Raw genomic sequence first — 27,786 nt, 5'->3', positions numbered from 1 at the left:
CTCCCCACCTCTCTCTTTCTAGGTAGAAGTTGCCAGGACATTACCCCATTTGCCTCTACATAGTTCCATCCTTATTTCAGACATCAGGATATATCAGTACATCGTGATGTTTAGCTGATGATATATAACGATGTTGAAAACCGGATATTGCCCAGCCCTACTTCTCACAGTCCAAACGTTTAATTATCTGTTCTAGAAAATTTCCTGGTATCAGCATCAAGCTTGACTGGTTCATAGCCAAGGAGAGCTCATCACATCATTCCAGCTGCTGCTGCGGATTGGTTGCTGCCTACCTGCATGGGCATTGTGGGAGTGTCAGGGACATGCAGTGTGAACAGTTGGAGGTGGCAAGAGTTCCCAGGGATATAGTATGGAGGCATTGATACCTTGGCTTTCATTTCTGCTTATACTGTTTTGCTTTTGCTGGCATCACAGATACGTTATGCTGGCCTTACATTCCCATAGCAGGACCACAGGATTGGTCACATCATTTCAAAGAGCAGTCGAATAGGGGTGCAGTATCTGGGACACCAGGTAGCATTTTACCGAACATGTTGACAGGGTCTTATTTTTATTTTTTTCCGTTTGACAAGTTACAGTATTTAAGGAACTGAATATACAGAGTTAAAAGTCTGTCACAACAGACTCATGGCAGGTCAGTTGATACTCATTGGAAGCAGCTTCACTTCTTTCCAAACTGTGGCAGGGGTGGCGGTATCTTGATGTCTTGACCTTTCTCCAACTTCTTCTCACAGTCAACCATGTAATTGACGCCATCAATGACTAACTGAACAAGTTCCACCTTAAATAACAAGAAGAAAAGCTTGCTGAGGTTATGTTTTAAAAACCTTGGTTTTTCTGTGGATAATTATTTACCACAGAACATATGCGCATGTTCAGTAAAACTAGGTAGAAGAATTCTCCCTGAACAATATCATTTTGTTATATACTGTAAGATACATGTCTAATAATGAAACTTTGCAGTCCTTTTGGGCGACTGTGTCTTAAGTTACTTGGTTTGAAAGTACTTTGGGGATAATGAATGTATCGACTTTATTGGTTTTCCCCTCTTCAGGTAACTGATCCTTTGTCATCTGAGTACTGAAATGAGAATATAAAGGTGGCATAGGCCCAATAAGTCATGCTTTAATATAAGGGGATTGATCAGATACCAGTTTAGGATCTATTCCAGTCTGGCATGATTTTTATGCAGGTCTCAAGGAAGTCACTGAAAATATACATATAGGCATAGGCTTATACAATTAGGTCATTGTCCTGATTCATATCACCATAACTTGTTGTCTGTTGTGTTCATTTCAATTTGCAAGAGGAGTTGTTGTTGGCATCCGTCTGTCTCGAGAGACAATGTATTGTGCCTCCAAGGGTGAAGTCCAACCACTGTGGCTGCAGATACCTGTTACTCTTAACTGTTGCCTCCTGTATTGTTTTTGCTGTATTAGCACCTCTGGGGTGCGTTAGCAGCAGCAAAGTGACCTCTCCAGGGTCCAAGCCTGGGCAGAGTGTAGGGAGGTCCTGGGCTGCCTAGATTAGAAGACACACACACACCCCTTAGCTTCACTAAACCAGAGCAATACATTTGGTACCAGCTTGGCTGCAGGAGTTTCCAGAAGGAGGGCGTACAAGACACCATCCAACCGTCTTAATGCATTCATTGAAAACAAATGAGAATGGCCTTCTGTGTCTTAAGATTGCATGCAGGCACTGAAGGGGCATACCTTGGTGGTAGAACACTTGCTTTGCATGCAGATGGTCCCAGGCTTTGTCCCTGGCATCTCCAGGTAGAGCTGGAAATGTCCGCTACCTGAAACTCTGGGGAGCAGCTGCCAGTCAGTGTGAACAATACTGAGCTAAATGGACCAATGGTCTGACTCAGTATAAAACAGATTCCAATAGGTGGAAGTCTCTTTACCTTTGCTCATAAGGGATCACTGGGCTGAAGTACATGAGTCTAAATAATCTAATTTATACAAATGTTTTTTAAGAAGATGACTTTTGGCATATCAGGTGCATTCCATGTTCTTGTCTTGCTTGCCAAGTAAATGCAAGTTGGTGCCACTGAGTTTCCTGATAACAATACTTGCGTTTATGTGAAGACACTAAATGTTCAGCTTGAAAATATTCCGTAGTATCTATAGCTTACATAAGAAAGCTGTCCCCAAGTTTTGCTGCAATTTAAAATGGGAGGGGGGAATCTTACCTCTGATCGACCCATGCGGTCTAGATTGGAGATATCGTATATATCTGCTACAGCAGCTGTGTCTACTCCACCGGTGCCACGCTTTTGAAGCCTCAAGTTTTCCAGGATCTTTGCAAATCTAGGATCCTGCCATAAAAGGAAATATATCATTTCTTAAATAGTGATTGCTCCTCAAGATGTATATGTTTGCAAACGCAGGGTTGCCTAATTTTCACATTACATTTCTAGGTGTAAATGTGTCTAAGCAGGCACTACAAATTTGTATGGATTGTTCTTACCGACATTGGTGATTAAAAGCCATTTGAGTTGGTTTACGCACCTTGCTGAGCTTTGTGAGCTTAACGTGGACTCCTGCACGCAATCCTGTTCCCAGATTGGAAGGACAGGTCAATACATATCCTAAGCGTTCGTTCCACATAAACTCCCACCCTCGTTCTTTAATTAACCTTTCAACCTACAGAGGAAATAAAAGGCAATGAACTGCTGGGTACAGATAGTGCCATCTGTTAACAGTGCTGGCTTTCTGTTAAAATACAGTTCCTAGCAGCTTGTATAATAATTGCACGAGATCCATCTTTGGCATCAGAGACTTGTAGTAAAGATCGCCGACATCAATAGTGTTCCACAAGTGAAAGCAAGAACAGAATATTATCTCTAAATTGAAGCTTCAACTTGGGAGATTAGATTGATTGCTGTATTGGTTCTCCATATATTAGTATATAGTATTTGTATTAAAGAAAACACAGCCCTGTTAACTTTCATTGGGACTTCCTTCTGGGCAACTGGAGTGAAAATTGCTACTTTGTATTTTGAAACTGAAGTGTACCTCAGAAATTATTGAGGAAGTGGAATATTTATATTTGCGCATGTTTGTAATTTGATCTCCACCCCCATCCCTGGACACGAGAGAAAGCCTTTTCTATCATGGTGCCTCTGTTATGGAACTCACACCCAAGAGAAATGCTGTTCAGTACTTCTCTTTTACTATTTGGGTTTGCTAGGGAAATTTTTATATCATACTAATTTTTTTGTATTTTTGTTTTGATGTGTTTTAGTAACTTTGTGAGCTGCGTTGTATTCGTTTATATAGAAAAGCAATGTACAAATTTCTAAATGAATTAAAACTGTTTTTTTTTAAAAAAAAAATACAACTTTGCTGGCAAATGCAACTCTGTGAAGTCAGCACCCTTAACAAACTACCGTTTCTAGGATTCTCCATGATTGCTAAAGTGGTATAAAAGTGCTTTAAACATATGTGTGGCTGTGACTTCCCCCACCAAGCATATCCTGCATATGCTAACTAGTTCTGTAACCCAGTTAATGAAATTTTACTTAATTAATTGACTAAAATGCAGCCAATCAATTAAAACAGGATAAATTTGCTTATGAGGAAAACATTTGCCAGGAGATTCGGCTGGCCATTCTTGAGAGGGAAGGCTTTGTGTATCAGCACCTGAAGATTATCCATCTTAGGTACTTGAGCTGTACTGACCAGACTGATGCAGGTAGCAACATTTTTCTTTGAGCTCCAGGTGTGCCTGCAAGATATTGTTCTAGGCCAGGCATAGGCAAACTTGGCCCTCTGGATGTTTTGGGACTAAAACTCCCATAATCCCTAGCTAACAGAACTAGTGGTCAGGGATGATGGGAGTTGTAGTCCCAAAACATCCAGAGGGCCAAGTTTGCCTATGCCTGTTCTAGGCAGTGAGGGAAAGAGGGACTCTTCCTTTGAGGGTAGAAAGGTATAGGAAGGGAAACAGGTAACATCAGCTATGTGGACCCCTTAGGCACCTTTGAGGGTGATGGGCAGTTCCTGAGGCTGCAGATCAATGAACGGAACCTAAAATTACAACAATTAGCATGTGAGGGGTTGTAATAAAAACTGACCACAATGAATGTATTACGACTCATTGCAGCTTCGTGTACAGGGTTATGTAAACGCTTATGCCTGACTTGCTCTCATAACATTAAGGAGCCCCAAATGGCTGTCATGCCCAGGGCCCCCCAAACCCCAGAGCTACCACTGCTTAAAACTCAGAAACATTTTTAAAAATGACACAACAAAATGCCCACCTCTAGTAATCCACGGCAAAATCTTTCAAAGACCCGTTTCATGTTGCCTCCCTTTTCCATGGAGATCACCCTGGTGTGATCTTCTTCGTTGATCCAGATGAGAAATGTTTTGTCATTGTTGTGCCTGGTTGGAAGCGAGCAAGGCATTGGTATTACTGTCACACAAGCCTTCAACAACGATTCTCACAGGCGCCTGATTGTTTCGTTTCACCTCTCCCCTTTCTTATCTGTCTCTGTTGTGGGCAGAATTGAGCGTTGTGCGGTGCTATTACTGTGGCAAGGTTAAGGACAAGGGTTAGTGAAGATTTCTGCCATTTCATTCCACTGAACAAGTACCAATGATAAAATCATTCCCATTTTTAGGGTTATATAAAGAGCACTGCTCAGTCCTGATCCCACTGGTACTCAACTGCTGCTACGCTAGAGAGTACGTTTTGTTCTCTGAAATGAGCGCAGCGTGAGGCATGTGCTGCTATGGGAACTGAGAAAGGGAAAGCGTGCACATCCTTTTTAATTGGGAAAGAGGAGAATCTGCCTCTCTAGTTTATGGTAGTTTGAGACTGGAACATTTGAAGGTGTATCCTGTCTAAAGCCCAAATCGTATTCAACTTTGCTTTAAAATTCGTTCATTTTTTCAAGTATTCCACAACAGAACAGGCATGCAAAAATTCATTATATGCTCAGTGAAATTCTTTCCCAGCCCATAAGCCCATAAATGCAGAACTGCAAATGGTACCTCAGTGTAGCTACAGCAGCATGCTTTCTGAGCCAAGTGTGTTCTGTGTTGCCTACTTTCATTTAAGCTTCTTGGTGACTGGAAAGCATTCAGGACAGTGTGTGGGCATGCTGTATACATGATGCTCCCTGACCAGTTTCTGCATTGCATCGAACACCTTTGTATGCTACTGCAAGTCTTGCTTAATAAAGTAGCACAGCACTTGACATTTCAGGATGTTAGGAGTTGCTTTATGGGGAATTTACTCTGACAGTTGTAGCTGTCCTAATACCTGATATCCTTTAACTGAAGATGCAGAGTGTGAAACCTGGGTCTTGCAAGAAATGGATATTTTGCTATTTTATCGCTCATTTGCCCTCAGATTATTTTCGTTCACCAAAGTATCCAGGCTAAGATTCCCATGCAACTTTTTATTGCAGATATTTAAATACAAACGCATGGGCAAGTTTCAGTTCTGTTTATATACTTTGGCCCACACTGATACATAATAACAGCTGACACATTCAAAGATAAAACAATAAACTCCTTTGAAAAAAAGTAACAAAGAGAATTAAAATAATTCACTGTCACGTTTGAACGTTCATGTAAAGTACCTAACACATTTCAGTCCTGAGGCATTCATTCATTATCAAAGTAGTAAGACATCACTGATTCCAAAGGAACAGAAATTCCTTCAGAGCATCATAAATCTTCACAAATGATTAGCCTTTATTCAGGATATCAGGGAGACAGAACTAAAATTTCCTTCAAATCATTTAGAGATCTCTCTCGTTCTCTTCCTTTTCATCCAATTATTTACTGATAAACCACATTGGTTTTATTATACTGAATTTCTATAATACTACCAATCCAAAACTGCTTTTAGTATAATAAGAAGCTCATACTTCTATACAGTGGTACCTTGGTTCTCAAACACCTTGGTATTCAAACAACTTGGAACCCAAACACTGCAAACCCAGAAGTAACTTTTGCCACACGTGCTCCGTTTTGAGTGTTACACTGAGGTCTGTCTGTTTTTGCTATTTATTTTGCGTTTTTGTTTTTGTGGCTCTTTTTTGTTTTGTGACTGTGACTGTGTGGAACCCAGTTCAGCTACTGATTGATTGATTGATTGATTGTGTGACTGCAGTACATTGTTTATTGCTTTCATTTTATGGATCAGTGGTCTCGTTAGATAGTAAAATTCATGTTACATTGCTGTTTTAGGGTTGTTTTTAAAAGTCTGGAACGGATTAATCCGTTTTGCATTACTTTCTATGGGCAAGCACGCCGTGGTTTTGGAATGGACTTCCGGAATGGATTAAGTTTGGCAACCAAGGTACCACTGTACTATAATTATAGTTAATGCCTCCATTATTTATTATGAATAATTCCTTCCCCCCTCAAGCGCACCCCTTTCTGCAGGGTCTCCTTGAGCCTTTTTAGAGAGCTGCTGAGGGAGAAGAACCCTGTCCACAGACTTCTCTATGAATCAAACTCCTTATGAACTGAAGAAAGAAATCCAGTCACTAGGGTTTTATGCTACCTTTTTGTCACTGGTGATATAGAATAATAGACTCAGGCACCTGTCTTTCTTTTTTATGTATGCTACTGCACTTCTCCTAAAAATCAATTAGTGGAAGAAGATGAGAGAGTGTGTGTGCAAAAGCATGCATTTGGTTTTAGGAATAGCAGCTGTTGTTGTGTTAGGAAGGAACTAATAAAGCCATTTGTTCATAGCTTAAGCGTGCACAATTCATATTCCATACCAGATTCCTCTGGCATCTGGCCAGTCACGGGCCATCCCGGCACATGTTAGCAAAGGGGACACTGGTTTATCAAATAGGAAATGGTCCTGCAGACCAGCATATGCAAGGCAGAGGGAAAGAAAGAAAGAAGTGAATTTTAGGTCTCATAATCATCATTGCAAGGAAGAACATGCAAGCACCACCACTGAGCAAATAAAGATTCACACTGGATTCTTCTTCACTGCAAATGACAATATTCTTTCCCTAGATAACTTGGTAGGTTTTTATTTTGTTGTAAAAGCAATGATTCTAGAGAGTTGTAACCACACAGAGGAAAAAGAAATAAAGGAGAAACAATGTACAGAACAATGTACAATACGTATAAGGATTAAAGTGAATTTTTATACCAATTATTCAACTTGTATGCCAAAAGCTTTTAGGCAGTGTCTAATTTTTAATAAAATCTTAAAGATAAGGTTTTTCAGACATGAGACCTAATCAAAATCCATGATAGCAGTCTAAAGGTCAGGTTGATCTGACCTTTTTGTATTAGTGATTAATTATGTTCCTCGTTCCCATTTGTTTTTACTCATAAATAAAGCCTCCGATAGAACTTCATTTCTTAACAGAATTATTTCCCCCCCCATCTTTATTCCCCCAACAAATTTTCATTTACAGGTGCATAAATCCCAGCTCAACTGTGCAGTGTTCCTTATTTATAGACTTAATTTCTTTATTGATTGTGGGGTATGAGCTAATGGATCTTGTTTGCAGAGTCCACCAGCAAGTTAAATATCTAATATTTTTGTTTTGTGTGTCTAGAGCTTATTAGGACATTCATGCATACACCCTTTAATGCAGTTTTAGGTGTGCATATTTTTTCACTGTACAGGTTACCAAGGTACATGAGAACACAATAGGTATAAATTAAATCCAGTGCTGCTTTTTTACAGTATTCCCTGATTTACAGTACCATCACCTTTAAAATAAAAATACCACAGTTAGAGGCATGTGGACAGCTAGATGAAAATGTCATGGTTTGCACAAACGCAAGTTTCTACTTCTATGCAGATTATTCGGAATCAAAGTAAGGGTGTCCAATGCAACACCAATGCACTTGTTGATTCCCTGAACTATGGACATAATGGGTGAGATCCAGTGTCACTGTAAGTAATGCAAGTCCATTATTTTTAATGGGTATGACATCATTGACTATCACCCAGAATGATAACAGTACCAAGGATGTGGTTTTTAAGGTTGCTTTACACATCATCATATTGTAAGCATCCCTATTACTTACAAATATGGGTGAATATAGTCATCACCATCTAATAGGGTTGTCATATGCCTGGAATTTCCATTGTAATCAGCACCTGGGCAAAAATTGCTGAAATGTCCAGGGAAGTCTGGCTGTATGGTGGCCCATGTTGGTAATGTAGATTTTGGCGAATTTCCTTTTTTAAAAAAAAATCAAAAACTATTTTTTTGCAAAATCTACATTTTTACTTTCTGGAAGGGAAATCATTCATTGGGCTAGGGAGATACCAGATGCAACACAGCTCCGGGGTTTCACTCCCATAAACACATGGTGCCTGGTGCCCATTGGGATTGGTGGGGCAGAAAGCAGAGAGGGCAACAGTAGGTGGAGCCAGAGCCAGTGACAGGAAGAGCCAACTATTTGTTTTGTCCTCATCCTCTTCCCTGCTGTGTTCTACAAGGGCAAAACAAAGACTAAGGGGGAGGGAGCTGGTGACCAGGGCATCCCTGAACTGCTTGTAAGAGGTAAGGCAGGCAAGTGGGGGCAAACTGTGTTTGGTGAGGCACTTCTCCATTTGCCCCAAAGGACCAGCCCCCGCCCCCAATTTGGGGTTTTGACTAAAAGGCAATCTCAAAAGTGAGTGGAAGATTGAGGGTGGTGCTTAACCCTTTCATTTCCTGCCATTTGTCTGCCCAAGCTTCTTTTTGACCTACAAGGAGAAAGGTTATATGCTGGGGGGGGGGGGAGCAAGAGAATGTTTTTTGAATTGAGAAAAGGGCTAAACTATTTTCCCACCTCACTATTCCACTGCACTTCAGGCTTTTTATTTTAAAAATGAAGGAAAACAATTCACATTTACATATCTAGACTGGCACTAAATAAATAAAAAATGTAGACTGTCACTATATTTATATAGTGGTCTTAATTGGTCTTAAATATAATCGTTCAAACAAAGCAGAGCGTTTTCCTTTGATATACCTAAGCCTTTTGCAATATTTCAGGCCCTCTCGGACTTTTTCCAGCCTATTTTTAGGTGTTTAGGATTCAAATGCAACATTAACAATAGCCTTATTATCTGTGCATAAAACATCTGTATGCAAAAGGAAGCGGCATCCCTTTAAACCTTTAAACCTCCAGGCTGGGCATTGTACTTACATCAATAAGTTGCTGCTGTTCTTTCTCAGACATTGTGGTCAGGCTATAATACTTCCCAGAGAGATCTCCTTTCAGCCCAGCCAAAGCAGTGACTACAACGTTCTCTACTTCTCTCCTCTCTGCCCGGGAGCAGGCAGGCGGTAGGCTCAGGCCCCGAATACTGCGGCCAGTGCGTACGCGGGATGATAAGACGTAGCGTTCATCAAATTGCCCATGGGTGATCTGATCCACACACAAAAGGGAGTTCGTGTCACAGAAAGGGCTGTCTAGGCCTGGCCAAAATACATTGTTCTGCCTGAGAACAGCAAATGGTGCTCCCCATCCCCAAGTCAAGTACCCAAGACTGACCAAAGATTTTTGATACCTGAGGCAGAAAAATCCCACAAGCACCTCTCCCTGGGAGTAAAAATTCAACAGTAATACATGAAATAAATAATTTTCTTTGGCATTAACTCAAAATCAGCTATTTGAGGCAGACACCTGATAATGTTAATCTAGCACTGTCCTATATGTTATAAGAAATATTACTTGGAAAACAAGTACACAAATGCTAATTCTATCCATGGCAATATACTCTTATAGTTATTCTCAGCCCCTTTTCTCTGAAGTTAAGATTTCTTACATTGGTCCTAAATTGTACCTACCTTGGAAGAGTCCAGGTCAGTGTGATGCTTCATTACTTTTGGATCATAGCCATTGTGTCTTAATTTGATAACTGGATCAAAAATTTCAGCAAATTCCTGTAGAGTCAATGACATATATTTATTATTATTATATTCCAGTCACTTTGGTGGTTACATCTCTTTTGTGTATTTGCAATTGATATGTTTTAATTCTCCTCACTTTTTTGAACCATTCCACAAACCAGACCTCCTATCTAAGGGGAAAGAGACAAAGAAATAAAGGAAGTGATGGGAAAGGAATATTGGGGAGAAAGGCAGAACTTTGATATGTTATGTGTCAAGCGCGTGGAAAGAAAAACTGAGACAAGTAAATCGGGTGCCAACATTGTCCAGTAAAAAGTTTGGCTGGCACAAGGGGCATGGCATTCTTAGTGGTGGTAGCATCCTTTTTATGAAACTCCCAAATAGGGATATTCAGGAGATTCACTTATTTAGGGTCTGTAGTTCTGGCAGGCATTGGGGAGATGTGAACCTTATCCCAGACTAAATTTATTGTTTTAATAGAGGTTGCTGTTCTGTAATTGATTTTTGTGCTTTTTCTTTTTAACGGTACTGCACTGGGAGGATTTTATTTTAATTGCTAGTCGTCTTTTAAAAAGGCAAGATACATACTTAACATACAATGCGACACAATTTAGAGGCATTAATACCCCTCATTCCTCTGTTACTGAATGAGTTGGCTAACTACATCACTTCCATGCATGCACTTTAAATTCCACTCCCTCTTAGACAGTAACTTAGCCTTTCTTCCCAGTACCATTGCTCTTGAAGAGTGATCCATTTTCAATATGAGATCCATCTATCTATCTATCTATCTATCTATCTATCTCCAATTGGCTTCTGGGCTTGTTAGCCTGATTATTTGCTCTTCAAATCTGGGAAGAATAGAACTAGGGTAGCTTGTTTGTGCGAGGAGTGGGGGGGGGGGGAGTGAGAGAGAGAAAAAGACCCTGAATTTCATTTAATATATACAGCACTAATGCTGAGATCAAAAGTAAAGAGAGAAAGAAATTAATAATTGTTTCTAGAGACTGTTATCACTATAGTGGGGCAAATCTTTTCCAGCCTTGTACAAAATTAAAGCACTCTTTTGCCACTTCCTCCAAAGAATCTTGGGAACCGTCATTCGTTAAGGGTGCTGACAATTGTTAAGAGGCGGTTTTCAAGGGTGACATATCCTAAACTGTTGTGAACTTCATGGATGCCCTTCTAAAATAGTTTTTAAAGCCCCTTAGAAACTAGCCTAAAATAGAAAGAGGAATAATAAGAAATGTAGGGAGAAAATCCCGCCTGTGTTTTGCTCATTTGGCTGATTTTTTTGGGGGGGGCGGTACGCTGTATGCCTGAGACCCTTCTAGTTCCTGGATTCAATTCCTGGAATAGCCAGGCTAGCTTCCTGATGAGGTCAATTTTGTTGTTGTTGATAGCTGTGGGCATAGCCAGGATTTTTGTTTGGGGGGGGCAGGACTTTTGTTGGGGGGGTAGTTAGTTAGTTGATTGGTCAGTTAGTTAAGTACAGTCATACCTCTTGTTACGTCCTCTTCATGTTATGTTCTTTCAGGATACGTCCCACGGCGACCCAGAAGTACCGGAAAGGGTTACTTCCGGGTTTTGCCACTCGCACATGCGCAGACACGCAAAATGACATCACGCGCATGTGCAGAAGCGGCGAATCGCAACCCGCGCAGATGCCGATTGTGTTCTGCTCATGTTGAGAACGGGGCTTCAGAACTGATCCCGTTCGCAACCAGAGGTACCACTGTATTTCTCTTGTTTTACGTGATCTGGGGAGGGCAGCTGTCCCCCTTCGCCTCCTTGGTTACGCCCATGTTGATAGCTGTCTATGTATAGGAATGTGTGTACGTGCACACACATTTTTACAGCAGAATTTCTGCTTCATTCAATTTAGTGAACAACGGTTCCACTTTTTTACCTCAAGCTGAATTTACCAGCAAGAGACAAGGCAGCTACAGGAGGCAAATAAAATATTGTCTTCTGTGCCTGCATTTATTATCCTGGATATTATTATACAGAGGGTGCCTTTAATGGTGTTTTCTCTTCACTGAACTTCCCGCTTAGGGGGAAACAATCCCACAAGGAAGAGAAACAACTACAATCATTATCCATATGCCTTGTGTTTTGTGTACACTCTAGTGTCCTATTTTCCTTTAAAACTACACCCTGAGTGAAGAATCTGTGTTTATCTAACTGTTTCATCTAGTAAATGTACAAACTAAACAAGTGGATGGCAGCATATAATAGAAAATCTTCACCTCATAAGATTCTTCATCTCCTGCAACCATGCCGACCGTTTTGATGAAAGGGTGGCCAGGATTGTCAACACCAGTTTGGATGCATTGATCCAGCGTGTAGCCATTGGGAGTCATCTTGTCCCTCAGTTTGGCATAGATTGCTGGAGTGAGGCATTCAGCCATGCAGTTGTTGTGCTTACGAAGATCAGGGAAGTCTGCACTGGTAAAAGAATAAAAAAAAGAAAAGGAATGTAAAGCATTCATATTGATCTGCAATCTTTGGTTACATTTTCAAGTTCATATCAGGGAAGGTAGGCAGAATCGGCATCCTACTTGCCTGTCTGCTTTTATGCCTCTAGCAAAAGAAAAAGAAAAAAGGAAGCACACTGTGAATATGTTATGGTTTGAAGAAAATGGCAGGGAACTGGGAAGTGTGGCTGCTTGTTGGCTTATACAATCTGTAGGGGAAGCACACATACTGTGCTTCCCCAGAGGAATGCTGGCTTCCAGCAGAAACCACAGAGACAGTTTCAGTAGTGGACGGAAGCACTTCGGCAGATGGAAAGGAAACAAATGACCTTTAGAATTTATATTTTTTGTGTTAATCTGCAAAATTAAAGTGCAAGTAAATTTAATGAGATGACTCTGCAGCTGGTATTAATCAATGTAGCTCAACTAGGATTCCTGGAAATGTATCTGCTCACAACATTTACCTAACTTTTTCATTACTGTTTTGATGCTTGTTAGAGATATTACGGAAGTGAACCAGCTTGCTGTAATGTTTAGAGCAGCTTGGTCAATTTATTGCCATCCAGATGTTTTGGACTATAACTCCCATCATCCCCAACCATTGCTACTTGAGGTCAATGGGAGTTGTAGTTCAAACAGTCAGGGGGAAGGGGTACTAGATTGGTGAAGGGTGGGTTGACCTATTGGATCAGGGCTGGGGAAGAATCTCATTCAAGTCCCCGGTCAACCATGAAGCTCATTAAGCGATCATGGGCCAGCCATCCACTTGTGGCCTAGCCTCCCTATAAAATGGCATGAGCTCATTGGAAGGAAAATGAGAGATAAATGAAGTAAATAATATCATTCATAAGAAAGAGGGAGATTTATTATAATTAGTTCCACAGGAATCTCTGTGGAATGGAGATTTTAAAAATGACACCTGCTTATTATAAGGAACAGTGGGTGGCGCTGTGGTCTAAACCACAGAGCCCTAGGGCTTGCCAATCAGAAGGTCGGCGGTTCGAATCCCCGCGATGGGGTGAGCTTCCGTTGTTTGGTTCCAGCTCCTGCCCACCTAGCAGTTCAAAAGCATGTCAAAGTGCAAGTAGATAAATAGGTACCGCTCCGGCGGGAAGGTAAACGGCGTTTCCGTGTGCTGCTCTGGTTCACCAGAAGCAGCTTAGTCATGCTGGCCACATGACCCGGTAGCTGTATGAGGACAAACACCAGCTACCTCGGCCTATAGAGTGAGATGAGCACCGCAGCCCCAAAGTCGTCCCGACTCAACCTAACGGTCAGGGGTACCTTTACCTTTTTACTATGACTCTAGCTTGCTGTGTTCTGTGTGCCCCTCAAACGCAAATCAGTTTGGGAATTTCAGCCTCTATTGCCCCATTCAGATCACTTTATCCTTTAATAATAATAATAATAATAATAATTTTCATTTCTATCCTGCTTTATATTTTTAGAGGGGAAAACCTCTAAGTGTTTTACAACATACATAAAAACATAAAACAAAACAGTTCAAAATAAAACATTACTCAATAAATCAAGTATACATTCAAAGCAACATAATTACCTGAAAACTAAAATTTTATCTTAAAAAAAAAAACAAAATAAAACATTACTAAAGTAAGGCTGGATCTAGACACATTAAAGAAGCGTTTCAGTTAAACGCGTTGTAAACTTCGTATGAGAAATCGGGTTGGCAAAAATGGAACTCCATAGCACCATCTGGTATCACAGTGTTAAAATGCACATACAAATAATATAAAACGCATTTTCTTTCCCAATCTAGCTGAGTCCCATGTCAAATATAAAATGCACATTTAAACAGTATAATTAACAAGAGAATAAAATATTATCCCAAGCATAGAACATATCAGCTGCTGTTGCAGCAAATCCTGCCTATGGTAGTTCATTGTGGGCTGTGGCTATGGAAGCTCAGGCTCGACAACCAGGGTCAGGTTGACACAGCCAAGATGGTCTCTGGCCACTTCAGCAAACGCATCTTTTGTAGCTGGAGTCAGTCAGGGCCCCGTGCTCCCTGGGCAAGTGGGAAAATGCCAGATGGCAGGGAGCAGGTCTTCTAGAACTCAGAGCCATACATTTAAAGCACATGGCTTCCCCCAAGGAATCTTGGGAAATGAAGTTTCTTAAGGATGCTGGGAACTGTAGCTCTGTGAGCAGTAAACTGCAGTCTTCAGGATTCTTGGGGGAGGGGAAAGAGCCATGCCTGTTAAGGTGGTATACCTGTGTCCCTTAAATGCAGTGCTTTTTTCTGGGGGTACGCAGGCATATGCATACCCCTAAACATTTTGTGAATCTTTATACTTTTGTCCATTTACTGTATTTATTTTCCCCGATTTGAACTATAAAATGGTGGTTTTCTTGAGTCAAAATGAGAGTAGCCCTAAACATTTTTAAAGGAAAAAAAGCACCGCTTAAATGTATGGTGCAGCTGTGACCTAAGTCCATTGCTAGTTCTGTCCTGCTTCTTCAACCTTCTCACCTGCTGTTCCTCAACACCTTTGCTTCTTGAGCTCTCTTCCTCAACAGCCTTGTTTTTCTGTTTACTGCCAAATAGTATTCAGTGGAGACACTTAGGCCCTTCAAACAACAGGCAGCAACATTTGTTCATCAATGATTTGAATCAAAGTATTTACCTTGGAGGGAACAGTCTTTGTCTGTGAAAGGATCCAGCTTTCACATTTTGCTTATTCAGCAGGTATCCAGTGGTCAACGCCCCAGTACTAACTGTTGCAAAGAGAACTGCAGTTCTTCGACCAGCCAGGAGACGTGAGAAGGTACTGGCCATCTTTTGTCACCTAATAGTTTTGGAAGACGCACACAAATCTGCAATGAGAGCTGAAATAGGTACATAAGTAATAATATGAGAACGGTGACAATGTGACCAACTGGTTGATTGTTTTATGGAGGCAGGCAGATATTTATCAGAAGTCTCAGATGTTTCAAACCTAGTCTTGTCTTCTACAAGCCCAACTCAAGTTGTTGGTTTTGAACTTAAATATTGGAATGGCAGGGATTGTAAAGAAGACAGTGCCAAGTTAGCCAGGACCCAGTCCATTAAAGGTTTTTAATTAGCAGGATCTGTCCTGGCTATCTCAGCACTTTCTCCTTTATGATTCCCCTCACTGTTAGTTTTTTTTAATTTACCAATTTGTTGAAATACGTTTCAGTATCAGTGGTTTTCTTTTGTTGTATAGGTCTGTGCAGTGGCAAATGCCAGTTTCCATTAGTCCTCAGTGCAAATATCATTTGAAAACTCGTCTCTGCATTCCAGACATGCACATTCACATATCAGGGTTTAATCACTAAGAAGAAGCACTGACCTATTGAACAAAGGAAAGGAAGCACGTCAATAATTCCTGTAGTTCAGTAGAAATGTTTGGCTCAAAACACAGGCAGCAGGAGCAAGCCTAATGCTTCAATTTTTTCTTTCATGGCTTTGAGCTACTGTGATTTTTTTCTGATCTACAGTTATCTCAGAAGCAACTACTAAATAAGTGGCTATGGTCCCTAAACCATAAAAGTATACAGAGAAAGAGAGAAGCAAAAAGCAACTGTCCTCTTGTAGCCTAGTTTTATAGTGCTTCGAGGGAGGGGTATAAAATGGTTCATACCTGGAGTAATTAATTCCTGAATTTTCAGGACTGACCTCCATTTTAGAAACCCAGTTACTATAGCCCAGTGGTTCCCAAACTTCAGGAGTACAACAACCCCCTTTTAACCTTGAAATAATTCATGGACACACACCCCTCACTAATTGTTGTAATTTTAGGCTCCATTCATTAAGACGATAAATAATAAGGGGGGGAAACTACTCTGATCTTCAGTGACACTTTTAAATGAATTCACTTTTTATTCATTGCAACAACAAACGCCAGTTAGTCATTTCTGACTAGGTTCATGTCCCTTCAACTTCAAATCTATTGGAGTAAACAAAAGGATAAAAATACAGGAAATAAGTAATTGTTGAAAGGAATAAGGGTATTACAGTATTCACTCAACCAGCATCCCCCTCCATTCTCAGTAGAGAATAGTTGGCTCCAAACTGTACTTAAACCCCAGATTTTCAACAGTTGGATATTCCACAAGCTCCAATGGGACATCTCTTTGCTCCTCAATGTTCTGAAAGGTCAGACCTGTGCTTTGCCGGACCTTGGCTGGTGTAAGATTTTTAAGAGAAACGCTTAGCTCTTGCAGAAGGCAGAGATCTCTGATCCTTGACTTTGTGTTATGCTTTTTGGTCAGATATGCCTCCCCTTTCTTTTCTTTTGCTCTCTTTTTTGCTTGGTCTGTGGCACATTGCTTTTGGGTAGTTAGGGACTCTTTTACACTTTAGATCTAAGGTATGTGCAGGCTTAGTGAGTGCATCGCTCCTGCATATTTGTAACCTTGCAGTCTGAAGCAGCATCCGAATACATGTGTTGAACGTGCATGTGGGTTCAGTTGTACGCTGCATAATACTGCATTGCCTGGCTTGCATTTATCTATCAGGAGGCGGAGAATGTCTGTATTGAGCTGGGTGGGCATAAGCTCAGCTAGCAATGAAGGAAGGAGCCCATCCTTCACTTTTAGTTCAACTGATCCTTTGCTCTGTGTGTACATGAGTCTGTGGTGGTGCTGTGGCCAGGCAGAAGTGATGGCCCTTCACCTGCTGGACTGTGATAAAACAAGAGTTTGGCAACGGGAGAGTGTCCATTGGGAATTTACTCAGAAGTTGCTGGTGGTGCCCCCCTTGCCGCCACTGGTTGCTGTCACCTGCTTCATGGACCCCTTGGGATATTTCTGCAGGCCCCCGGGGGACTGAAGCCCACAGGTTGAGAACCACTGCTGTGGTAGAGAAATAAAAGCCTTTTAAGAGGATATTCAGGCTCATATCCTGAGGCCTGCTTTAGAGCAAGCAGAAACCCGCTTCCCACCATCGAACACATGCATCTTTATAAAGTTCAAAGGGCTTATGCTAGAGGGTGATAGGACACCAGTGTCTAGTTTCACATTCAAAATTAAATTAGTTAATTGAACACAGCCTTTAAGGTCCACTTTTCCATAGCAAAAGGCTCACTGAAATCTCAGGCCATTTTGAGCTTGGGGGAGCCCATCTCTAAATGCTTACTTCAGTTAATAGAAGTAATTCTTGTGACTTCAAAATACCGTAGCCATGAGGGTCAAGAAATACTGTCATACCAAGGGGTATGAAATTGCTGGAATTGCTTCTGTTCTGAATGATATATATTGCATTTTTATTCTGTCAAGGGATTGTGCCTTCTAGTGTATTTTCTTAGACTGGTGATTTGTCAAAATTAAGAAAATAGAACAAGACAATGATCTTCATAAAAATAATCCGTGCATTGTCCCTGTTGAATGTAGGATATTCCATCAAGTCACAGGTAACATTAATGGCATCAGACGGTCTGTCATGTTTAGCTAGCTCATGCCATTTCTGTTGGCAAGGAAGCACTGCATGAAAAGTTGTTTTCATATCCCACCCATTCCTTAAAGTAATGGAATGTGACACAGTCATCATGTACATTGTACTAGCAGTGATTGATTGACTGGCTGACTTATTATTTTTACACCTTGAAGCCCTTTCATACAATGAGCTGGATAGATCAGAAAATTGCAATGTGGAAATGGCAAAAGCCTCAATGATATCAACAAGATGTTTGCTTTAAAAGTCTGAACGTTAGGGTAGAGGATCACATTATTTGTAAAAAGCCTTACTGGGTGTCATTGCTGTACCCCCTCACCCCGTGTCCAGATGTGGTTTACATGGAAAAGACTCTAGTTCACAGAAACCATTTCACACCAACACTCCACCAGGTAATTTGAAGATATGGTTAAATTCAATAGAGGGGGATTTTTCTGTGTTAGAAAACAATGTGTGATTCATTCCCTTATTCAGGTTTTTTGGTGTTACAATGACCTGGTTTTGAAATTCACTTGCAGATGTGGTCTTATTTAAGACATTTGTCTGCTGTGCGTAAATCTAATTCACACGCCTTGGATTTTCAAACATTGCTACTAGCTGGTAGCCCTTTCAGTCCTTCTTTTCCCAGTGGCTTATTCCATGTGCCCTTAACCTCCAGTGACATTAACTGATAGAACACCTGATCCTGGAGCAAGCTGAGCTGCCTTTGCTCTCACCCCTATGCTAGTTTCATCAACCTTGGCTCTTAACTAGCATCTAAAATTAGTACATGTTCCCATATGTGAGGCATGCATAACAGAAGGCACAGAACGACAGGAGTGGGTGGAGAACACAAAGGAGGATGAGAGTAGGCAAGCTTGTGGGGAATGAGGGGCGGGGGAACGAAGGGGTGTAAGTGGGGGGAACAAAACATGCAGGGTTGATTCTAAAGTTCCTTTCAGATGTGGTAATTTCAATACTTTTGATGACTATTTCATTAGAATGCACACAGCCATATATCTGTTGCAGATGTTGTGTATGTGTGTGTCTAGAATGAATGCATATTGGGAGGGCAGCAGCATGATGGGTCCACTTTGCAACCTATTAGAACGCCATTCAAGGAGGGTTCTGTTTAGGTGTTGTAGTGAGCATGCATTCCTCAGTTCTGGGATAGCTCAGTTGGTAGAGCATAAGACTTTTAATCTCTGGGTCATGGGTTTGAGCCCCACATTAGGCAAAAATATTCCTAATGGTCCCTTCCAACTCTACAGTTCTATAATTTGAAGTATGGAGCCACAATAATACTCTGGCCTCATCGGCGATGCACATTTGAAGCAGTATAGTGCCACTTCAAAGAGTCACGGCTTCCCCCAAAGAATCCTGGGAACTGCAGTTAGTTAAGGGTGCTGCAGGTGTCAGCCACAACTCTTTGGCTAGTGCAATTCTGTTTTACTTCTGAGCCTCTGCGCTGTCTATACTTTTCCCAGGAATTATTTCCTGGTAGTCAGAGTTGGGTTTCAGAAAAGTTGTGTGTCTGTGTGTGCTGTATTTCCCCCCGCTGCTGAGTGCAATGTGAATCTGCAGTATAATTCCTCACATTGCTGGTGCCTTTATTACTTCCCTGCTTTATTTTACTGCAAGTGGAAGTTGTTATATTAAATCCCATTACTCTTGGAGAGCAGCCTAGACAATACTGCTGAATTGAATGTGTTCTGTTTGCTTTTACTGTGACATATCCTGATGCCCTACAGCAGAGGCCAGTGATGTGTCATCCTAGCACTAATGCCTCAAATACATAACAAAACGATGTCCAATGTCTCAATGGCATATTTTTTTCAGACTGACAGCTTTGTCTTTATTCATACTCCTAGCATCTGGAAGGGGAAATTGGAAAGGAAATATTGCCCTTGATTTTCCACCAAGCTGATAGCCTTACATTAAGACTTACTGTATGAAAATGTCTCATGCCACTTTTCACTTAGTCTGGGAACTTGTACACCGAACACATGGAGAGACCCTTAATGTGTATAACCTGCACGTTCCATGCAGCCTTTTCCCACAGAGGAACACTGAATGCAAGGAATTTGAGCAAGAGCACAGTGAGCGTGATGCTGAGGACAAGGCAATTCTGTACATTATTCCATGCAATAATAGCTTCCTTCCTCCTTTCCATATTCCAAGTCTGAATCCAAGCAGAGAAAGCAGAACCCTGGTTGAAATCATGTTATTGTCCCTAACCTGGAACCTGGCAATCTTATTTAGACTTCTCACCTAGTTGTGGGATGCATGGATAACTTAGCACATCTATCAAAGTTATGGCTCTACCAAACAAGGTAATACCAGATGCTCCAGTCAGGTTAGAGGAGCAAAGGTGGTCTCTTACAGGAAAACGTAGCAGCCTTGTTGGTTATTGCTCTGACCAGAACAAGCCTGACTTGGAAATTCTTATAGGAGTCAGCCAGTATGACATGATCCACTGTGCACCAGTGCCATTAAGAGGCACATTTGCTGGTCTGGCTGGTTTCCCTATAAGAAACTTTCTTTGGCTGGAGCTTGGCAGCAACAGTAATGAAATCCTGTCTGATGTCATGCTGTGGGGTTGAGTCCTGCCAGACACAGAGGGTACTGGCCTGTACCTGGGAATGCAGCCCACTGAACTCAACAGAACTTACTTCTGCAGAGAGATGCGAAGAGTTGCACCATAAAGCTGCCTATTTTAGAAGATGGTTCAATCCTACTCTGGCTGGAGGACTATTTCTTAGACCTCTTTGATCACGGACAGCTGGAAGATCTATCTGGGTGAGTCCTCCCAGCATATGAACGTCTCCCGCCTTTTCAGCTAATTCACAGGGACCCTACAGTGCTATTTTTCTAGAAAAAGAGGTGCTGGAACTCACCATGAATGCCTCCCTCTTTCTCTTAGAATGCCAATGGCACCCACGTGAGAGGTGTTGGAACTGAGTTCCGGTGAGTTCCCCCTGCAAAAAAACCCTGAGGACCCATATTAATATGGTTCATCTGGGATTTTATACTTGTATTATAAACTGCTCTGGGGCTTCCCTAAAACATAATGTGGTGGCTGGGGCGGACACATTCATAAATAAATTCCTTACGCAACACGTATCCAAGAGTCTTCAGTTTTCCCAAAGAGTCTCTGAATGGGTCATAGTTAAAGGTTGTGAAAGTTCCATTTGCAACCAGGATGAAGCAAGTTGTGGCTAGGAAGATGGAAAGCTGCTTTATTGCATTGTCATTGGTCTACCAAGCTGAGGGCTGCCTACCACTCTGACTGGGCTTTCTCCTGGGTTTCAGAAAGTAGTGCTTTACAGACTTGCCCACCTGGAAATGCCAGGGATTGATCTCAGGGTTTTGTGCGTGCATGCGCTTTGCCAGGGAGTTACTGTCTTGCCCCAATAATATAGTAGTCAAGGTGACTTGGTCTTTTAGCAATAAAATGCCAAAAGGTGTCTGACTACAGCAATGGAGAAACTCACATCATCTAGGACAGAGACAGCTGCTAAGTGCATTTATGGCACCCCGATTCCATTTTATAAGAGAATTAAAAGAGGGATCAATGCATGACATATTCGAAAGATGAGGAAGCTGATTTTGTGTGGGAGTAATTAACAGAGAACACTGGTGACTAAACAAAGCACACCATTTTAATTTTGTGCACAGATTTCAAAAGCGGCCCTTGCTGCTAATTTGTTATCACTGACCTTTCAAGCTAATGTTGACTGCCACAAACATGGAGCAAATTTAATTGCTTTTTCTAGAGCAACATTTCTTAACCTGAGCCTGATATGTGAACTTCAAGGAATGGAGGGCATTCAGTGTAGAAGGTCACACACTTGAAAGCTTTCACCTTTCTCCAGAATTTCTTCAAGCAGATTTGTGCTGTGATCCAAGGTTTCAAAGCAGACGGTACTTGTTCGTTCAATAAAAGAAAATCAAATACTCAGAAGACTAGTTGCTGACTTAATAGAATGCATTCAATAGTTTGGCAATTAGCCATTAAAACTTGCACAAGTTATTCTTAATTGCGCCCAATGTATTTTTATTTTATCAAGGACGAACCTTAACAAAAGTGCCCTTCAGTCCCTTCTGCTGAGAGATTCAAACCATGATATTCCTTAGAATTGCTATCTATCTATTTGCTTAAAATGAGGTATAAGAAAGCAACCATAGGAAGTGTTACTTTCAATTTGATATTGAATATATCCAAAAACAGCCCTTTAATTCTTGATTGGATTCTTTCCCTTGCCTTAGTGCATTTCCCCAACTTCCCACAACCCGTTGTAAGTGTTGTAATATACAATTACTGACTCACACTTGCATGTATAGAAAGGGTTAACCTGAGCTCAGGGTGCCAGTGGAGGTGCAGCTAGTAACCTCCCTACAGCCTTTTGTTTCCTCCCTCCCATTCTTTCTTTTCTCTCTCTCTCTGCTTCCTGGGACAATCAAGAAGTCATGCAGTCATGGCTCACTGCAAGTGAGTTTAGTCTTTCTAAAAGGAGATTTTAAAGCCTGCATATTCACTAATCCCAATATTGCAAGGAGCTTTCTGAAATGAAACAAAGTTATTTTCCTTTTAAAGTCATTTGGAACCTGTTTCATCTTCATTTTACTGCCAGCAGATAGAGACTTATTTGCTGTAACTTCTGGAAACTTTGTGAGTAAAACATTCCCATATTTGCAAAGCGTAAGTGTCTGTGATTTATTCTAGCCTAAGTATTTTCTTGGAGAATGTTTGCTTAAAGGTGAATAAGGGTAAATGTAAATCTAACCAAGTTTTAATGTGCTTGGTAGCAATCACTATTGTGCTTAATCGGCTATGAGAGAATAGGAATCTCTCTTCCAAACCTCTCTCTCCAACAGAAACCTCAAATTGGCTTCTGCTTCATGTAAATAGTTGCAGGCAAACCACTCTCCTATGCCCATTGCACTATGTGACAACTTAAGATGGTGCACCTGCTGTACTTCCTATCTGCAACACTGGTGCACCCCTTTGAAAGAACTGTTTTTAAAAAAACCACAGCTCTCATTTGAAAAGCTTGGTACCAAGAAGACAATAAAGCTGAGTGTTCTGCAATTGAGGCACCACCACCGAGAAGGCCTTCTCTCTGGTAATGGCTTGCTTCATTTCAGATGCCCACAGGAAGTGCTCTACTGAATATATTAATGTATAGTGGAGACTGACAGTTTTCCATTTGTCCCTTTTATTCTCACTGCAGAATTTAAGCTTCTTTCATCAAGGGGTTATGTTTTTAAAGCTTTTTAAGCACAGCTGTGCAAGTAAGATAAAAGAAAGCAAATATATATATGCTTATGGTGCAGGCATTCCCCTCTGATTCACACTGGCATCATGGCTCCCCAGGAGTCACCTTGCAACCTGTTTTAGTCAATGTCCAGTCCCAAAACATATCTGGAACATTCATAATGTGCTCTGGGATCTCTTGCTATAGAATGGCAAGCTACCTTTAGGTAGATATTACAAAATGATGACTTTGGCTTTTCTCTGATAAACACCACTGAAGTCTTTGCCTGGCAAACTAGATGAGCGATCCAACGAAGAGGGCTAAATGCTCTAGTTTTTGGAACAATATCCATGATAATTTGTGTGAGGAGCAGGAGGAGTGTGCAGATACTCCCGCCCCAAATGCATACACTGAACGCATGGAGAGGAAGGCAGGACTGCCCATGCTAGCTATGTTTCCTGATCCAACACATCTGTAGCCAGTCATAAATGTTGAAAGTGCAGCCACTGAGGTCATGCTAGCAGACATGACCTTGTTGCGGCCGAGCACCTGCAGTGTGCTAGAGAAGCAGAGGGAAGAGATTTTTTTTGTTGGTTGAATTTGGGCAGAGACATGGGGGAAAGTTCCAAAATGACGCATTTTAGGATGCAGTTGGCTTTGCAGAATTTGATGCAGGATTAGCAGTTGTGCTGCCTGCTTTTGGAGTCTGCTTACATCCAATTGGTTTGATTCTATATGTGTTAATATGTAGATATCACGAAAGACTTCAGTATGAGTCTTCAGTGTGCTTGCTATCTTTTCCCCACCACCTTCCTCAAAGGACCCTGAACACTGGAGTGCTGCTCATGGGCTTCTTACTGCTTGGGGAAGTGGGGAGCACAAAATAAGACAGAAATATACTCCAGTGAAGTGCAGGTTAAATGAACCCCTTTCCAGTCCTGGTAGCATTTGCGTGACACACCTACACACTGCAGCCAACACACTCATGTGTTGCGAAATAGTTTGGAAAACTCTGTCCTTTAGGTTTAGCTGCATAAAGAAGAACATGGCATCCTCCAGCAGAGTCAGTGTGGCAAGCCCACTGCAACTAGGACAATCAGAAATTCAGTTCCAGGAAGTACCAGAGTCAGGCCCCAGACTCCTTTTAAATCCAGGTGCCAAGCCTTGTAATCTGAGCCCCGTGTATCATGTTAGTTGGGACTGCAAGATTTAGCTGTGTGCAAAAGGAATTTTCCTCATCACTAACTAAGCACAATTAACCCCATATGAAATTAGGGAAAGGTCTTCCAGGTCAGAGGATATGTCTTTTACTACACTGAGCTCCAGCACTTCCTATTTGTTTCAGTTTAAGAACAGCAAAGACCCCTCGTGTTACTTTTGGCAGGAGTTTCAGAGCTGACCTAAAGTTAGCACCTCCCATATCGGCAACATTTTCCAGGACAGTTGTCCCCTTGGCTTGCATGTTCCAACGGTGTCAGATTAAGCACAGCAAATTTATAAACTGCATGTTAAAGCACTGAAGCTAGAGCTGCGAAAGGAGAAATGGTTGTGGCAGGAGAACTCTTTGCTCATTTCTTTTCCTCTTTCATTAATATTAGGAAGGTTTTTCGTTTTGCTTTTTAGGCAAAAATTCTACTGGCAGTAAACTCAGCTGTTTAGAAATAGATGTAGATAAAATACTGCCCTAGTAGAATAGAAATGCATCATGTGTGTCATGTGACTCTTGACTCTTTCAAGACACCTTAAGCTGTGGCTTAAGCGAAATGTTATGCATCCGCTGAGATACAGCACAGATAGAGTTCAAACAGCAAAGAAACAACAAGACAAACAGAGTAGAAAGCTGATAAAGGAACAAATTTGCATCTTGCACTGGCTTAAAACAAAACAAAACCCAAACATCATTTTTTTTAAATCAAAGAGTGTTTGGGTAGATACATTGGTGCATCTGTATTTGAGAACTATCTCCGTTCTCAAATAACAATAATGGCTGCTCTTTTTCTAAAGTATAAAAATGTCTTTCAAGGTTTTGCTAATCAGTTCCTGATCCAGTGCCTTGGGTATCAGTACTGAAGAATGAGTGCATAAATTCAGAAAGTAAGCAGATGAACAAACCAATACATACATAAAATTAATTAAATCTTAATTTTAATCGTAATACTTGTGTACATTCAGTACCGCTCAATTATGTAAGCAAATGAAACAATGCACTTCATGTGTCAGGCTAATATATTGTATCACTGTGGATTATCGTAAGGTACTAGTAGTTTTATATCATACAGAGTTTGATTATGAACACCAGCATGGTAAAGAATAGTTCAAAATACTCTATAGTTAGTCCACAAACTTTTAAACTACACTACATGATGAACCATTTATGCCATATTATCGCAATCTAAGCTGGTCTGGCATGTGATCCTAAGCACTTGGATAGAAGCTGTATTCAAATAAAATATGTGTTCTGTGGGTGATATCCAACTAAATCATATGCAGAACAGACCTACAGAATCTATGGACATGGTTACTTAAATTCCTATATACAGTGGTTGTACTCTATACAGCATAGGGGTAACAGTCTATGGCTCTGGTTATATTATGTAACTATTCTAATATAGCTAGTTTGCCGTTAGACTAAAAGAGACAGGGAAAGGTTATAATCAACGATAATTAATCTCTCGAGTTCCTCTGCTGGCAGATGAGATCTGTTTACAGGCTTGCCAGGTCTAAAATTTAAAAACAAGGAACACTCTAGCAGAGCATTCGTATGCATATTTAGTTAGAAAGAGGTCTCACTGTGTTCAGCAGAACTCACTTCCAAGTAAGTGTGTTTAGAATTGTTACTGTAGGGTTCTACGGAATTCTGCGGTGCAATTTTATGAAATATGGAGCAATGAAAAAGGACTGTTTGCTTTCATAAAGAGGAGAATAGACCTGGAAGTGGGCTTATTTTAACTTGTTCAAAACCCCAGCATCTGATGTTTGCTTATTACACAAAAATAAGACAGTTCTTGTTAATCTGGGCTGTTATTCTGTAATCCCTTTGGAGTAAGCCTCGTTGAACTCGATGGGGCTTACTTCTGAGTAGATGGGAAACCAAACAAGGCATGTAAATGAAGCAAAATTCTTTACTGAGATCAGTTGGCCAATTTGGAGGATGCTGGCAATTCAGCCAGAGCTAAATCTCGATACTGATCAAATCTTAGGATACAGCGTTCGGTTACACCAATTAAAAACGCCCATCTACAATACCATTTCAGCCTCTCTAGTTAATGGGACACATTTATGGACAGTGCTGACGTTTTTTAAGTTGTCTGCTCAGCAGGCTGCCTGCAGAAACATTACCATTTGCATAAAAGAAGGCTTTATTTTCATATCTTTAACATATTTGTTTTGGTATCGCTATCTGGGTCAGAAGCACAGTAGCCTGACAAATCTCACAGTCGCCGTTTTCTGAGTACTTATGCAAATGAGCAAACTGCATCTCCCGAAAGGCTACAATCTATGGCACTTTCAAAACATTTTTAATAACCCTCCCATTCGAAATGTCACTGCCATTGGTGAATAAACAGAGGCAAAGTCCAACTGACCTTGAAGCTGAAGCCAGACACGTCCTGCAACTAGCCTGGGAGCAAAGAAGTGTGAAGCAGACAAGTAGTGCTGTGACAAAATTACAGGTCATATGAGGAGCAAAATGAGATGCTGGCAGGGGAGGGAAGAAAGGGAGAAGTATTTATTGCACTGGCCAGCCCCATTCCTTTCAGGTCTATTCAAAATATTTGGCTACACAGCCATGTCCTTGAGGGAGCAAGAGGGTGACCTGGTTGGCACCATCTTCCACACAGTGCACAAACTACTGAGAAATTTTTTTCAGTCTTGGCATTTTTGTTCACTTCTCTATGGGGAAAAAATATTTATTGGTTTCTGTTGGCGGTGGCAGGGCATGGTTGGTTGCCTATTGTTGATTGCAGTGAGTTTTGTTTGTGTGTGTGAGTGGGAGGGGGATGTTGGGTCAGCTTAGCCATATCAATTCATATGTGGTCAGTGGGTTCCTGTTGTTGTCTTGTTGGGCTGTATATATAATAAAGGCCACACCAGGGTGAAGGCATCCTCTTTTGTTTGTTCCCGTGCTAGTTTCAGTTTGTTGATGAGCTTTTCTAGTAAGGCTGTTTCCCATATGGTTTGGTACCAGTGGCTCATGTTTTCTCCTGGCATGTCCCTCCAGTGTCTAGTTATGATGCTCCTGGTTGCTGAGAGTAGATGACTTATAAGTTCTTTGCAGTGTGAATGTGCACTACTGTCTTGGAAGATATTCAGTAAGGCCAGTTCTGGAGTGGCTTCTAGTTTCCGTTTAGTCCTACAAGAAATATGCAAAATAACTAATGTCCAAAAGGATTGAATTTTGGGGTAATCCCACCACACGTAGAGGTATGTGTCTGTAGAGTGGCAACCTCTCCAGCATTTTGGTGAGAGATTCCTGGGTGTATCAGCACCAGCTTTCATGGTGTTAGGTACCATCAACAGATTAACTTCAAAGTGAGTTCCCTTCTTTTGGCTGAGGTGGATTTAAAGGGTGGTTTAGACCACAGTTTAGTCCATTTAGTTGGGTTTATTTTGTAACCTATATCATTCTCCCATTTATTTTTTATTGAGATGAGTGGGTTTGTAGGAGAAGTATTTGTATATTGTGGATACCATCCCCATGCCATGTCCCATAGAAATTACAGGCCGGTTTGGCTAGCCAAAGGAGTGCTGAAATTCAGTCTAATT

At 41.1% G+C, this 27,786-nt stretch overlaps 1 protein-coding gene and 1 long non-coding RNA gene across 4 annotated transcripts in view; one reads left to right on the top strand and one right to left on the bottom strand.

Moving 5' to 3' along the window:
- The window catches only part of LOC308458414, a 59,440-nt gene that overhangs the window by 6,017 nt on the left and 25,637 nt on the right, over positions 1-27,786 (top strand). The gene's annotated exons all lie outside the window — the stretch shown is intronic.
- Positions 553-26,741, bottom strand: CKMT2 (creatine kinase, mitochondrial 2). Of its 2 annotated transcripts, none has more exons than XM_080972950.1 (10): positions 26,607-26,741; positions 14,997-15,158; positions 12,124-12,322; positions 9,812-9,907; positions 9,168-9,389; positions 6,776-6,861; positions 4,292-4,415; positions 2,538-2,672; positions 2,219-2,344; positions 553-802 (listed from the first exon to the last, which is right to left on the bottom strand). In XM_080972950.1, exons 2-10 carry the CDS (start codon positions 15,146-15,148, stop codon positions 683-685), a joined length of 1,260 nt encoding a protein of 419 aa, XP_080829076.1. In that variant the 5' UTR covers positions 15,149-15,158; positions 26,607-26,741; the 3' UTR covers positions 553-682. The 2 variants fall into 2 exon arrangements, with proteins under 2 accessions (XP_080829076.1, XP_080829075.1); XM_080972949.1 differs by having other exon boundaries at positions 14,997-15,198; positions 26,607-26,738.

This window comes from Podarcis pityusensis (assembly GCF_964106645.2).
Source record: "Podarcis pityusensis genome assembly, chromosome: 11".
Taxonomy (NCBI): domain Eukaryota; kingdom Metazoa; phylum Chordata; class Lepidosauria; order Squamata; family Lacertidae; genus Podarcis; species Podarcis pityusensis.
The sequence above is the reverse complement of the archived record's forward strand: the minus strand, read 5'-3'. Positions and strand labels throughout refer to the sequence as shown.

Bases quoted from the DNA above. Each gene is read 5' to 3' on its own strand.
- CKMT2 (XM_080972950.1), bottom strand. From the start codon at position 15,148: ATGGCCAGTACCTTCTCACGTCTCCTGGCTGGTCGAAGAACTGCAGTT. The intron at 9,390-9,811 runs GTAGGTACAATT...TGTGTGGATCAG, and splicing joins CTGACCTGGACTCTTCCAAG to ATCACCCATGGGCAATTTGA. The intron at 803-2,218 runs GTAAGATTCCCC...TTGTTATTTAAG, and splicing joins ACCGCATGGGTCGATCAGAG to GTGGAACTTGTTCAGTTAGT.